Below are 14,849 nucleotides of genomic sequence, written 5' to 3'. Positions count from 1 at the left end.
TTTACATTAGAGTGCTTTTCTAGAAACATTTTTGGTGATAGAATATAGGAGTTATGGTGTAGCTTCTGGGAGAGTTTTGAGTTTCTTTGCAGTAAATGGTAGATTTTATTTGTCTTTATTCTATAAACAAAGTTTGCTATCATTCTTTTGGGGTGATAGTAATTTTATAAAGGCAAATTTGGAAGCTGACAGAATTAAAATTTCACATTAGAGGAAAAGGCACTCAGCAAAATATCTCCCCTTGGGTTTCATTCCTTTAGAAATTAATAAATGTTGTTTATACTTTTTTTGGGTGGGTGTGAGAGGCAGTGGCAAAGATAGGTGAATAAACACTATGTTATATTAATTTGTAAGCAGTCTATTTTGTATGTATATACATTTTTTTGAGACAGTCTCACTCCGTCCCCAGGGTGGAGTGCAATGGTGTGATCTTGGCTCACTGCAACGTCCTCCTCCCGGGTTAAAGTGATTCTCCTGCCTCAGCCTCCCTAGTAGCTGGGACTATAGGTGCGTGCCACCACACCCAGCTAATTTTTGTATTTTTAGTAGGGACTAAAGTAGGGACGGGGTTTCACCATGCTGGCCAGGATGGTCTCCATCTCTTGATTTCGTGATCCACCCGCCCTAGCCTCCCAAAGTGCTGGTATTACAGGTGTGAGCCACCATGCCTGGCCCTATTTTGTAATTTTTTAATCTTGTAAATTGTTGTAAAAATTCATTTTAATTTTATAGACTATTTAAGCATTTAAACATCTAAATTTGCATAAACCAGATAACTAAGAGTAGGCACTTCTTTCATTTTAAAACTAAATTGTTTAAGCTGGGCACGGTGGCTCACACTTGTAATTCCAACAATTTGGGAGGCTGAGGTAGGTGGATCACTTGAACCCAGGAGTTCGAGACCAGACTGGGCAACATGGTGAAACCCCATCTCTACAAAAAATACAAAAATTAGCCAGGTGTGGTAATGCACGCCTGTAGTCCTAGCTACTTTGGAGATTGAAGCAGGAGGATTGATTGAGTTGAGGCTAAGACTGCAGTGAGCCATGATCACACTGCTGCACTTCAGCCTGGGCAACAGAATGCAAAACTTGTTTAAAGAATTAGATACAAGTTGTAATCTCAGCACTTTGGGAGGCCAAGGCGGGCGGATCACGAGGTCAGAGTTCGAGACCAGCCTGACCAACATGGTGAAAGCCCGTCTCTGCCAAAAATAGAAAAATTGGCCAGGTGTGGTGGCAGATGCCTGTAATCCCAGCTACTCGGGAGGCTGAGGCAGGAGAATTGCTTGCATCCAGAAGGCAGAGATTGCAGTGAGCCGAGATTATGCCTTTGTACTCCAGCCTGGGCAACAAGAGCGAAACTCCATCTCAGAAAAAAAAAAAAAAAAAAGAATTAGATACATGTCCATCCCTGCATGAAGTTTAGATGATTGAAATCATCATGGACCTAATAATGATTTTCTTTGGAAAAAATATTTACTTTCTTTGTTATAAAGCCTTCTATTTTTAAATATTATAAATTATTATTTTTCTTTTTAAGAACTTGGCAAGTGGCTTGAACCTCTGAAAAACCTTAGATTTGAAATTAACTGCATCCCAAACTTAATTGAGTATGTTAAGCAGGTAAGTGTAAAAGTTTAAAGTGCTTTGACTTTTTGAAACTGTGTGGTAGTATATGGTGATACTGCATTGAATCACTTGTGTAGATAATGTAGACATTGTTAAGTGTCCTTGATTGATTTATTAGAGTTTGTAGGTACAGGTTGGTATATGCATATAGATGGATGTGTGATTATATGTGTATGTGAACACACATGCACATAACCCTGTGTACTGTACTACTTTTCACTACTGGATTCTGTCCTATTTTTTCCCTCTGAAATGGAAATAGTATCATCTACCATCTTGATGACATTTATAAGTGTTTTAAATGCTGTAGTCTTGTAACATATAACTGTTTCAGCTAAACTTTAATTTTTGAAAAAGAATTTCACTCAAAATATTTCGGTGAAAATTGATAGGGCCCATTCCAGATAATTGCAGTGGAGGCTAGTTCTCTTTGTTAATTTGGGATGGTTGAATCTGCAGTTGAAATAATTCATAACAGTTAAAATTCCTAAGACTCATAATGCAGTTTTAAAATTTTATATTCAATTTAAATAATTCATAATGAAAAAAATTAACAGCAGTGTTTATTAGTCTTGGAAGTTTTTTCATCTCTGTTCCTTAGTCGAGCCATTATGTAGCATAGGAAGAAGGTTAGAAGCACTCATGTATACATAAAAAGTTTCAAGGTAGAAGAGCAGAACGGACCTTAAATTATCTCTCTGATTTAGCAGGTGAAATCTGTGCGTGAGTGTGTGCACACATGCATGCATGCACATGTGTGTTTGCGTGTATGTGTGAGACAGAGTATATAAGCCATCTTGGTTTTGGAATTGCAGTGTATATTATTAAAATAATTTTTGTATATTGTTTAATTTGTTGCTGTTGGGACCTACAGCAAAGTGTTGTTTGGGTTTATCTGCTTCAGATTTTTCTTTACTGATTTCTCTGCCTTTGTCTTCTTGTACTCCAACTCTCCTAAGAGTACTTTTACTTCCTATGGTGCCATCATATTCTTCCGTGTTCTTACTCTGAGCCTCAAATGACATCTAGAACTTTTCATTACATTTTCTTTTATTTAGGAGAAGTACAGTTAATATCCTGTAAATTTAGATGGTCATGTATTCTGGGTAGTTGTGCGTGGTTGAGTGAGTATTAACAAGATGTTCAATAAATGGCGATGGTTTGAGTAAAACTATTTAATCAGTAAGAAATTTAGTTCTAGAAATGTGAATTACATGCTGTAGTTAAGAGTTGATTTTTATGTAAATCTTTATCCCATTAATTATGATTATTATAAGTGGTTCTCATCCCAACATGGTCTATAAAAAGATGATCCAAGACTGAAACTTCACTCTGTGCTGCCTTATGTAATTTGTGGAATTACAAGGAAAAAGATTAGAATAAAAGGATTAGAATAAAAGAAAAGCTAAAATGAGATAGTAACTTTTATTTTTTTTGGTCTAGACTCTACTATGAGCTAAGAGATAGTAACGTTTTTTGAATGTTATTTCTTCCAAGGTTTTTTTGTTTTTGTTTCTGTTTTTTTTTGAGATGGAGTCTTGCTCTGTCACCCAAGCTGGAGTGCAGTGGCTTGATCTCGGCTCACTGCAACTTCCATCTTCCAGATTCAAGCAGTTCTCCTGCCTCAGCCTCCCAAGTAGCTGGGATTACAGGCACGTGCTACCACTACCACGCTTGGCTAATTTTTGTATTTTTAGTAGAGACGAGGTTCCACCATGTTGGCCAGGCTGTTCTCAAACTCCCAACCTCAGGTGATCCACCCGCCACGGCCTCCCAAAGTGCTGGGATTACAGGCATGAGCCACCACACCTAGCCCCAAGTTTTTAAACAATTCATAATGCTGTTCTGTGAAAGCTAAGAAAACTGAAACATAACTATTTGTTACCTAGAAACATAGCATAGGCAGGTGCTAAGGACACAGGCAATTGTATTTGTTTTTCCTTCAACCTGTGCCCCACCTGGCTACAATAGTAGACTCTGTTGGTATCTGCATTTAAAAAAATGTATGCCATGTAGGCCAAAAACATTCCTTGATGCTTCCTCACTTTTGAATGAAGTTTAGTACTCACAGCGCTTTTTATTTTTTTTTTGGGGGGGGACAGGTTTTCACTGTGTCACCCAGGCTGGAGTGCAATGGCACGATCACGATTTACTCTAGTCTTGACCTCCCAGGCTAAAGTCATGCTTCCACCTCAGCCTCCTGAGTAGCTGGGACTATAGGCGCGCACCATCACGCCTGGCTGATTTTTTAATATTTTGTAGAGGCAGGGTCTCACTATGTTGCCCAGGTTGGTCTCTAACTCCTGGGCTCAAGCAATCCTTCCACTTCAACCTCTCAGAGTGCTGGGATTATAGGTGTGAGCCACTGCAGTCAGCCTCCACAGGACTTTTTAAATATAGTCATTGCTTCATTTTTGGCAGAGAAGATGTATGAAAAGAGTATATAGAAAGTAGCCATTGTAAACTCTTAATACAGGGAGTTTCATATATTTCTTTATGTTATCTTTGTTCTAGTTGGTTCTTTCAATGAATTTGTGCATTATAGTTCTTTTTATTTACATAATATTGCATATAGTACAACATATGCCAGAGATCAAATAATCTTGATAAATTCATTTAACTCTAGGGCCTTGTTCATGTTTTAAATTTACTTAATAAATATAAAATATTGTATGTTCTTAACTTGAAGCTCATATTTTTAAGTAATTCCTTGTCTGGAATTTTCTGTTGATCTCATGGGCACTAAGAAATGAAATATTCTGTTCGTTTTCATTTTTAAAGAATATCGATAACTTGATGACCCCAGAAGGAGTTGGCCTTACCACTGCCTTACGTGTTCTCTGTAATGTTGCATGCCCACCACCTCCTGTTGAAGGTAATGTGGCTACTATATTTTAAAAACTATGATTCTTAAGCCTAGAATAAATATCATTTATTAAATAGTAATTATTAAACATCATTTATTTAATAATGATAAATATAATTTTTAATTAAATATAATTAAATATTTGTCATAATAATCATTTATTATAAATATAATTTATCATAAATAAATATTTATTATTCAGTTTAATTAATAATTCTTAATCAGTTATTAACATATAAGTAATTAGTTTTGTTTCTTTTCCTTATCCTATATAAAGGTCAACAGAAAGATCTGAAATGGAATCTTGCCGTTATTCAGCTTTTTTCTGCTGAAGGAATGGACACGTTTATTCGAGTTCTGCAAAAATTGAACAGTATTCTGACTCAGCCTTGGAGGCTCCATGTCAACATGGGGACTACCCTTCACAGAGTTACTACTATTTCAATGGCTCGCTGCACACTCACTCTTCTTAAAACTATGTTAACGGAACTCCTGAGAGGTGGATCCTTTGAGTTTAAGGACATGCGTGTTCCTTCAGCGCTTGTTACTTTACATATGCTCCTGTGCTCTATCCCCCTCTCAGGTCGTTTGGATAGTGATGAACAGAAAATTCAGAATGATATCATTGATATTTTACTGACTTTTACACAAGGAGTTAATGAAAAACTTACAATCTCCGAAGAGACTCTGGCCAATAATACTTGGTCTTTAATGTTAAAAGAAGTTCTTTCTTCAATCTTGAAGGTTCCTGAAGGATTTTTTTCTGGACTCATACTCCTTTCAGAGCTGCTGCCTCTTCCATTGCCCATGCAAACAACTCAGGTATCACTTCCATATAACATGCATCTTATAAATGACTGCAGTAACACTTTTTAAAAAGCCAGTGATTTTGTTAAAAAACAAAAACCCTCATCTCCCTTCCTCCCAAAAAGACATAAAATAACCGGATGAGGGGGAGATAAAACTGAAACAAGTTGGTCATTGAGGAAATATGGGGGTAACATTTTAAATAAATTTTTGTTAAAGTGAGTTTTATTATGCTGTTATGTATGTTTGTACTTACATATTTCTGTTATTTTAAATCCTTTCCCCCCCACCTTACCATGTGTTAGAATTTGCCAATAACTAGGTTGCTTCACCAATGGACTCTGCTCAACTAACTGCTAACCTGAGAACAATAAGATTTTTTAGACTCATTGAATTCAAACAAATGTTTAGCTGTATAATAGAAAATTAAATGTTTTAAGCATGCAGTAAAAATGTTCTTTTCATAACATTTCTTCCTGAACAGTTTTTGTGACTATAAATAAATATTAAAAAATCTACGTACACACACATTATACTTTTTTAACAGGTTATTGAGCCACATGATATATCAGTGGCACTCAACACCCGAAAATTGTGGAGCATGCACCTTCATGTTCAAGCAAAGTTGCTCCAAGAAATAGTTCGCTCTTTCTCTGGCACAACCTGCCAGCCCATTCAACATATGTTACGGCGTATTTGTGTTCAATTGTGTGACCTTGCCTCACCAACTGCACTTCTGATTATGAGAACTGTGTTGGATTTGATTGTAGAAGACTTGCAAAGGTATTTTCATTTTGCATTAAAAATTTTTTCCTCAAATTATTTTTGACACATATATTTTTTCCCTTACAATTTGGAAACTAGGTTTGGAATGCCCAGATAACATATATACATGTAAATATACACGTATACCTACATATGCACACATATGTATATATGAATACTTGCAGACTTTTAAAATTAGAAAGCTTTATTTCATCATTTCATGTGCAAGGTATCTTGAAGGTCTTGATTTGGGGTTTTCAAATGGTGAATCCTAAAGAAGTACTCTGATTTAAGGAAATATATTATTAGAAACCTGAATTTATAAACTTTTTGCAGTCATTGTAAAATTCCAGAGAATTTGTCATTATACCCAAGGAATTAAATGTTTTATGCAAAATTTGTGTAAGTTGATGTGTATTGAGAAATAAATACTAGTTAAACAATGCCTTAAGATCAAGAACTTTGTTTACTAAATGTATTGATTTTATTTCAGCACTTCAGAAGATAAAGAAAAACAGTATACTAGCCAAACCACCAGGTTGCTTGCTCTTCTTGATGCTCTGGCTTCACACAAAGCTTGTAAATTAGCTATTTTGCATCTAATTAATGGAACTATTAAAGGTGATGAAAGATATGCAGAGATATTCCAGGATCTTTTAGCTTTGGTGCGGTCTCCTGGAGACAGTGTTATTCGCCAACAGTGTGTTGAATATGTCACATCCATTTTGCAGTCTCTCTGTGATCAGGTATTTATAGTTATTTTATAAAGTCTCTCTCTGCGTGTGTGTGTGTGTGTGTGTGTGTGTGTGTGTGTGTATTTAAGCATCTTGATGTAAATTTTGGCTCTGAATGAACAGCTCTCATCTATGTTTTATTATTCCTGCTATTGTTCATGAGTTTCTCTGAAGAGCTTTTTTCTTTCCTTTATAAGATCATAACCTTGGGTAATTGCTTTATGTGCCACTGTTTCTGTATTTTTTAGGGTCTAATTCATTTTCCTTCCAATTACGTTACACATCAAGTCATTCTTTTTTTTTCGAGATGGGGTCTCATTCTGTCGCCCAGGCTGGAGTGCAATGGCGCGATCTCAGCTCACTGTACCCTCTGCCCCCCTGGGTTCAAGTGATTGTCCTGCCTCAGCCTCCTGAGTAGCTGGGATTACAGGCACACACCACCATGCCTAGCTAATTTTTGTATTTTTAGTAGAGACAGGGTTTCACCATGTTGGTCAGGCTGGTCTTGAACTCCTGACCTCAGGTGATCCACCTGCTTTGGCCTCCCAAAGTGCTGGGATTACAGACGAGAGCCACCATGCCTGGCTACACCAACTCATTCTTAAATTTCATAGCTTGGTTGAATTAATATGTTCTCTTGTTAGGGCAATCTTTGAAGGCTACTACACTTTTAGTGTGTTTCAGACTACTTTGCTTATAGATGTTGGCTAAAGTAGTAGTACTTTTTCCTGTTGTCTATATTATTGACTTCCAGTTTATAGTTTCATGGGTTAATGAGAATTGTTTTAACTTTTAAAGCACATTATGATTGAGATCTTTGGAGATTTCTACGCCTAATGGCATTTTAGCTTGGCAGAATACTCTTGCTAAGTGGTCATCAAATGCGATTTTTTTTTTTCAGGCAGAATAGAGTCCCATGTTGGAAGACTATCTTTTTCTACCTTAACAAATATTTAGTTTGGTTACATTTAAGACTCAGGTCAAGAAAGAACTTTTTTTGTGTGTGTGTATGACTTGTTTTCACAAAGAAGGGGACCTGGTACAAAGGGTATTCTAAGTCCTTGTACCTCAAAGTGTCCATTTGGTTGGTATTTCTTATATAATCCACTTTGGGTTGCATGACTACATTGAATAGCGCTGTGGCATCCCAGCTGCCTTGGTCACACGAATCTCATTGATGGCCTCACTTTGCTATGTTTTCCTTCTGATTCGAGCCTTGTTTTATAGTTTAAGCCAAGTTGAGTACGAGTTTGCAGTATATTGAAGTAATTAAAGATGATAAAACATAATCAAAAATGCTCTTGTAAAATTTAGTTTACTTCTGGCCGGGCATGGTGGCTCACGTCTGTAATCCCAGCACTTCGGGAGGCTGAGATGGGTGGATCACGAGGTCAGGAGTTTGAGACCAGCCTGGCCAATATGGTGAATCCCCATCTCTACTACAAAAAAACTAGCTGGGCTTGGTGGAATGCATCTGTAGTCCCAGCTACTTGGGAGGCAGAGGCAGGAGAATTGCTTGAACCTAGGGGGCGGAGGTTGCAATGAGCCGAGATTGCGCCACTGCACTCCTGGGCAATAGAGGGAGACTTCGTCTCAAAAAAAAATTCAGTTTACTTCTATAAAGAGTAGCGGGAGTTTTTAGAATTATCATTAGCTAAACTTGCTTAGCATTGGAAAACTTGAATTTAGAAGTATATATATATATATATATATATATATATATAGTAGAGGGAAATATTTGATTGAAAGACTGGTTAAATGTTCATCTCCTCTATCCATCCAACTTTCTGATATTTTAAATTGCAGGGGGCTTTTTGTTTTTTTTGTTTGTTTTTGAGATGGAGTCTGGCTCTGTTGCCCAGACTGGAGTGCAGTGGCATAGTCTTGGCTCAATGCAACCTCTGCCTCCTGGGTTCAAGTGATTCTTCTGCCTCAGCCTCCCAGTAGTTGGGATTACATGCGTGTGCCACCATGCTTGGCTAATTTTTGTATTTTTGGTAGAGAGGGTGTTTGATCATGTTGGCCAGGCTCGTCTTGAACTCCTGGCCTCAAGTAATCCACTTGCCTTGGCCTCCAAAAGTGCTGGGATTACAGGTGTGAGCCACTGTGCTGAGCCTTAAATTGCAGTGTTAATGTATATTAAACTTTATTTCTGGCCGGGCGCGGTGGCTCATGCCTGTAATCCCAGCACTTTGGGAGGCCGAGGCAGGCAGATCACCTGAGGTCGGGAGTTCAAGACCAGCCTGACCAACATGGAGAAACCCCGTCTATACTAAAAATACAAAATTAGCTCGGTGTGGCGCCACATGCCTATAATCCCAGCTACTTGGGAGGCTGAGGCAGGAGAATTGCTTGAACCTGGGAGACGGAAGTTGCGGTGAGCCAAGATCATGCCATTGTACTCCAGCCTGGGCAGCAAGAGTGAAACTCTGTCTCAAAAAAAAAAAAAAAAGAAAGAAAAGAAAAACTTTATTTCTCTGAAAAGTTTCTTTATAAACCAAAAAAGATACAAATGAATAAATAATACAGTAAGTTAATTATTTTAGTACAAAATACTTTTTACCTTTAACCTGTTGAAAACAAACTATACTTACTGCAATACTGAAAGAAAACAAATTTTAAAGATGTTGTTTTAAAGTAAAAGTAAATCAAAATATTTAAATATTTATTCCTTTAGGTGTGTATCCTTGTATTAACTTTTTTAAAAGGGAAAAGTAATTTCATTATTCTTAATGTGTTTATATGTTTGGGATGGGACAGTAGCAACAATATTTTAATGAGATAGTTATTGAATATTAATTGCTATGTATTTCTCAAAAGTGCTAAGTGATGATGATAATGATTTAAAAAATCGATTTTTTTCCCTGCTCCCCACAGGACATTGCACTTATTTTACCAAGCTCTTCTGAAGGTTCTATTTCTGAACTGGAGCAGCTCTCCAATTCTCTACCAAATAAAGAATTGATGACCTCAATCTGTGACTGTCTGTTGGCTACGCTGGCTAACTCTGAGAGCAGTTACAACTGTTTACTGACATGTGTCAGAACAATGATGTTTCTTGCAGAGCATGATTATGGATTATTTCATTTAAAAAGGTAATGATTTGTCTAATTTAATATACTCTCAGATTTAATTTTTTCATTCTGTCACTGCTCCCTCACCCCACATTAATTCATACCTATTGTAGAAAGTTGAAGAAATGATTTCTTTCATGAGAGAAATTTTGTGTGTATGGAAAAGATTAATTAGCAATGAAAGGTCATGCTAATAATAGAATCTTTTGGATTAAAGATATAAAATGAATAGATACACAAATTACTGTGGGCATGGTACAGTATCTGGAAGGAAATCTCACTGTTCCAGGGATGGTAATTCATGCCTTAAGGTCTTTGTTTCGTTGTTGTATCCTCAGAGGTGATGGATGCTAGAGGGATTTTATAGACCTTAAAGCTAAAATGCAGATTCTGTGTACAGTTCCTCAGTATCTATGGGGAATTGGATACCAAAATCTACAGATGCTCAAGTCCATTATATAAAACGGTACAGTATTTCTCTTGTATACTTGAAATCATCTTAGATTACTTATAATACCTAATAATACAGTGTGGATGTTATGTAAATAATTGTTTTGCTGTATCTTAAAATTTGTATCTTTTATTCATATTGTTATTTATTTATTTATAATATTTTCATTCCATGGTTGATAGAATCCATGGATGCAGAATCCATGGGTATGGAGAACTGACCATATTTTGTTTTCTAGAGGAATGGCTGGGACAAAATTAATCTGAAATTATATAAATAGCTGAGCGTGGTGGCTCATACCTATAATTTCAGCACTTCAAGAGATTGAGGTGGGAGGATCACTTGAGCCCAGTAGTTCAAGTCTAGCCTGGGCAACATAGGGAGACTTATCTCTATAGAAAAAATTTACAAATTAGTTGGGCATGGTGGCACACACCTGTAGTCCCAACTACTTGGGAAGCTGAGGTGGGAGGATTGCTTGAGCCTGGGAGGTCAAGGCTGCAGTGATCAGGCCACTGCAGTCTAGTCGGGGCAACAGAGCGAGACTTTGTCTCAAAAAAAAAAAAAAAGAAAAAGAAATGATATAAACCTCAGACTGCTCACTGTCTCAAGTATAATTTCTACTCTAATTTTTCTATCCATGCCCTGATGTTTTTCTTTGCTAGGAGAAGGAAGAGGGAAGATACCTGGCTAGTACTTAGATTTATTAAACTACATGAGATTATGAGATAGTAAGGAGGAGGAAACATATTTTTGCCTCTTTCTCATTAATTCTTGCAGCATTGGTTGAAAACTTACATTGCAGGTACTGTGTTTGGTGCTGGCTCTTCCTTTCTCCATCTCCTTGTCCTGACGTACCTGCGTCTTCTGTATTCGCTCTCAGTTAATGGCACCTGCTTCACATCCATTCCTCATGCTCTCCCCCCATCCAGTCTCTCACCAAAGCCTTTAACCTTTTTCCTATCGCCTAGATATTTACTCCATGTCCTTTGAAACTCACCTCATACACTGCACTTCCAAAAAAGCCAAAAAGCTTTCCTAGTTGGGTTAGGTACTCCCACAAATATTCTTTGTATACCTGTGCTATGGCATTATCTAAGATTTTGTTGGGTTTCCTAGACTTAATGTTTCTGGTCCTTTTTTCTTATGTGTAACCATTGTGCTAAGTCCTCTTAACCTATTCCCTTTTTCCGTTTTAGCCCTCATCTCTCTGCTAAGCTCCAAGTAACCCATTAATCTGCTCGACATTTCTACTTGACTGTCTAATGGCATCTCATTAAGTCCTGTGGATTATTTCTCCAAAATACATCCTGAATCTGATCCTTCTTCTCCACCTCCGTAGCTATTACCTTTATCCAGGCCACTATCATTTCTTGCATAGCCCATTGCAATAGCTTCCTAATTGGTCTCCTTGCTTCCACCATTTGGCTCTTTAAAATTCATTCTCTCAGAAGCCAAAGTAATCTTTTAAAACAAAACAGGATTTCTGCTGAAATCCTTCTAATGGTTTCCTATTGTTCCTCAATTAAAATCCAAACTATAATGCTCACCAGGATATTAAAAACGCTTGAACAAAGATGAAGACCTGAAAGAGGTGAGGAACAAAACATGCTAATATCCTGGGGAGAACAATTGCAAAAAGCATGCTTCATATGTCTGAGAAACAGCTCTGAGGCCACAGTGACAGCCCTCAGAGTGAGCAAGGAGAAAAATGACAGGATGTCTGGTTATGGAAGTAATGGGGGTAGAGAATGGGGGAAAGATCATCAAGGGCCTTTAGGATTATGATAAGGGCCATTGTCAGGTTTTGAGCAGAGATACAGCATGACCTGGGTTTTGTTTTTTTTTTTAATTTTATTTTTTGTTGAGATGGAGTCTTGCCCTATTGCCCAGGTTGGAGTGCAGTGGCACAATCTCAGCTCACAGCAACCTCTGCCACCCGGATTCATGTGATTCCCCTGCCTCAGTCTCCCAAGTAGCTGGGACTACAGGCGTGCACCACCACACCCAGTTAATTTTTTGACTTTTTAGTAGAGAGCGGGTTTCACCATGTTGGCCAGGCTGGTCTTGAACTCCTGACCTCAGGTGATCCTCCTGCCTCGGCCTCCCAAAGTGTTGGGATTACAGGTGTGAGCCACTGTGCCCAGCCTGTTTTTTTTTGTTTTGTTTTTAATTAACAGGTCACCACATACTTTTTCTTATATAGTCCTGTGGCAGGTTACACTTTTTTAAAACGTTTTTTTTGGAGATAATTTTAGACTTTCAGAAGAATTGCAAAAATAATAGTGTAGTGTTCAGGTGTGCCCTTCACCCACCTTACACTTGTATTATCCTCTTACATAACTGTATAATACTTATCAAACTAAGAAATTAACATTGTCATACTACATAACTAAAATACAGAATTTATTTGAATTTTCTATTACTATGTTTTTTCCTGTTCCAGGATCCAATGTAAGATTTTACATTGCATTGCATCCTTTGTCTCCCCTTTCCTTATCTTTCATGACCTTGACATTTTTGGAGAGTACTGCTCACTTGTTTTGTAGAATGTCCCTCAATTTGAGTTTGTCTGATATTTTCTTATGATTAGATTGACATTATGCTTTGTTGATAGGGATATTACAGAGGCAATGTGCCTTTTTCAGTGCATCATATCAGGAAATACATGATTTTCTATGTGTTACTGATGATACTGACCTTGATCACTTGGCTGAAGTGCTATCTTCTAGGATTCTGCACTGAAAACTTACTAATTTCCCATTTTTAATTACTAAGTATTTTGGAGACTATACTTTGAGATGTTATGATATCCACATATCCTATTTATGCCAAAAAGTTTCATCCACCATTTTTAGTATCTGTCAGTGTAGATCTTGGCAAGACATGGCAGTTATTACTGTGGTGGTGTAATGGTGATTTTCTATTCCCTTCATTCCTTTTTACTTACTAATTTTCCTTCCATAAGGAAGAGTTGTTGTTTCTCCTGCATTGGTTTATCCAGATATTTATATCAATGTGAATTCATAGACACTAATTTTTTTCATTGTATATAATTCAATACTATCGTTATTTATTTTGTTGTTCAGCTTATTCCAACTCTGGCCACTAGGGATCTTTCATGTTGGCTTCTGTGCCCTTTTCATATGCTCTTGACTTTTTTTTTTTTAATTTATATATTTGTAAAATTACTTTAAGTTCTGGGATACATGTGCCGAACGTTCAGGTTTGTTACATAGCTCTGACTTAAAAAAAAATTTTTTTTTAAGTACTTCCTATTGCTAGTACCACAAGGTGTTCCAGGATCAGCTTGGATTTTCCCTGTTCCAGCCAGGATGGACTTGTGCTCCAAGGAGCCCCTGGTTCCTTTTATTGGACAATATTTAGAAACCAGGATCTGGGCTCTGGGTGTGTTTATTGCTCTTAGGGTGTCACTGATTTTGGTGTGTTTCATTGGATAGAGCTGGGAAATACACGTATGTATCCTAATTCATCACATATCTACATTTACATTCTTTTTACATTTTTCTACATACAACAGATACATATTTTAAAATTAATTTATTTAAATATTAAAAGTTTTGTTAATTATAAAATTTATTTTAAAACATTTATTAATTTATATATATGTTTTTGAGAAAATTAATTCATACTAATACTTGGTGGGTTTTTTTGTCTGTTTGTTTGTTTTGAGATAGGGTCTAACTCTGTTGCCTAGGCTGGAGTGCAGTGGCATGATCTCGGCTAACTGCAGCCTCCGCCTCTCAGGCTCAAGCACTTCTCCTGATCCTCCTTCATTTGCATGAAAAAGACATTTCATGCAAGTTAAAAAAGTTAAAAAAGACAAAGAGGGATATTATATAATAATAAAAGGCCTTGTCCAATAGGAAAATATTACAATCCTAAACATATATGCACCTAACACTGGAGCTTTGAAATTTATAAAACAATTAATAATAGACCTAAGAAATAAGATAGACAGCAACACAATAATAGTGGGGGACCTCAATACTCCACTGAAAGCATTAGAGAGGTCATCAAGATAGAAAGTCAACAAAGAAACAATAGATTTGAACTATACCTTGGAACAAATGGACTTAACAGATAGATACAGAACATTCCATCCAACAACCACAGAATATACATTCTACGGAATAGTGCATGGAAATTTCATGCACTGCCTCAACCTTCCAAGTACTACTACAGGCACAAGCCACCATGCCTGGCTAATTTTTGCATTTTTTGTAGAGCCGGGATTTCAACTGGTGCCCAGGCTGGTCTCGAACTCCTGGGCTCAGGTGATCCACCTGTCTCTGCCTTCCAAAGTGCTGGGATTATAGGCGTGAGCCACCACACCTGTGCCATACTAATACTTTGACTTTGATCCAGTACTAGAAGTGAATTCTAGCCTTTTCCCTTTCTTGATTATTTTATTCTCTAATAGTGAGAAATTCAGCTCTCATTATCTATATTTGCTTATTTGTTTAGCCCTAGTTTACAAATGAAGTAGCAGTCTCAAAC

The 14,849-nt window shown here is 37.1% G+C and overlaps 1 protein-coding gene across 2 annotated transcripts in view; it reads left to right on the top strand.

Moving 5' to 3' along the window:
• The window catches only part of VIRMA (vir like m6A methyltransferase associated), a 65,009-nt gene that overhangs the window by 36,878 nt on the left and 13,282 nt on the right, over positions 1-14,849 (top strand). For both annotated transcript variants that reach the window (XM_032760061.2, XM_032760062.2), the window contains 6 exons: positions 1,543-1,625; positions 4,413-4,506; positions 4,775-5,319; positions 5,852-6,087; positions 6,563-6,815; positions 9,681-9,898. In XM_032760061.2, coding sequence (XP_032615952.1) covers positions 1,543-1,625; positions 4,413-4,506; positions 4,775-5,319; positions 5,852-6,087; positions 6,563-6,815; positions 9,681-9,898 — 1,429 coding nt within the window. The remainder of the gene's footprint in view (positions 1-1,542; positions 1,626-4,412; positions 4,507-4,774; positions 5,320-5,851; positions 6,088-6,562; positions 6,816-9,680; positions 9,899-14,849) is intronic.

This window comes from Hylobates moloch, unplaced genomic scaffold (assembly GCF_009828535.3).
Source record: "Hylobates moloch isolate HMO894 unplaced genomic scaffold, HMol_V3 SCAFFOLD_9, whole genome shotgun sequence".
Taxonomy (NCBI): Eukaryota; Metazoa; Chordata; class Mammalia; order Primates; family Hylobatidae; genus Hylobates; species Hylobates moloch.
This window is presented reverse-complemented; position numbering and strand designations above follow the sequence as displayed.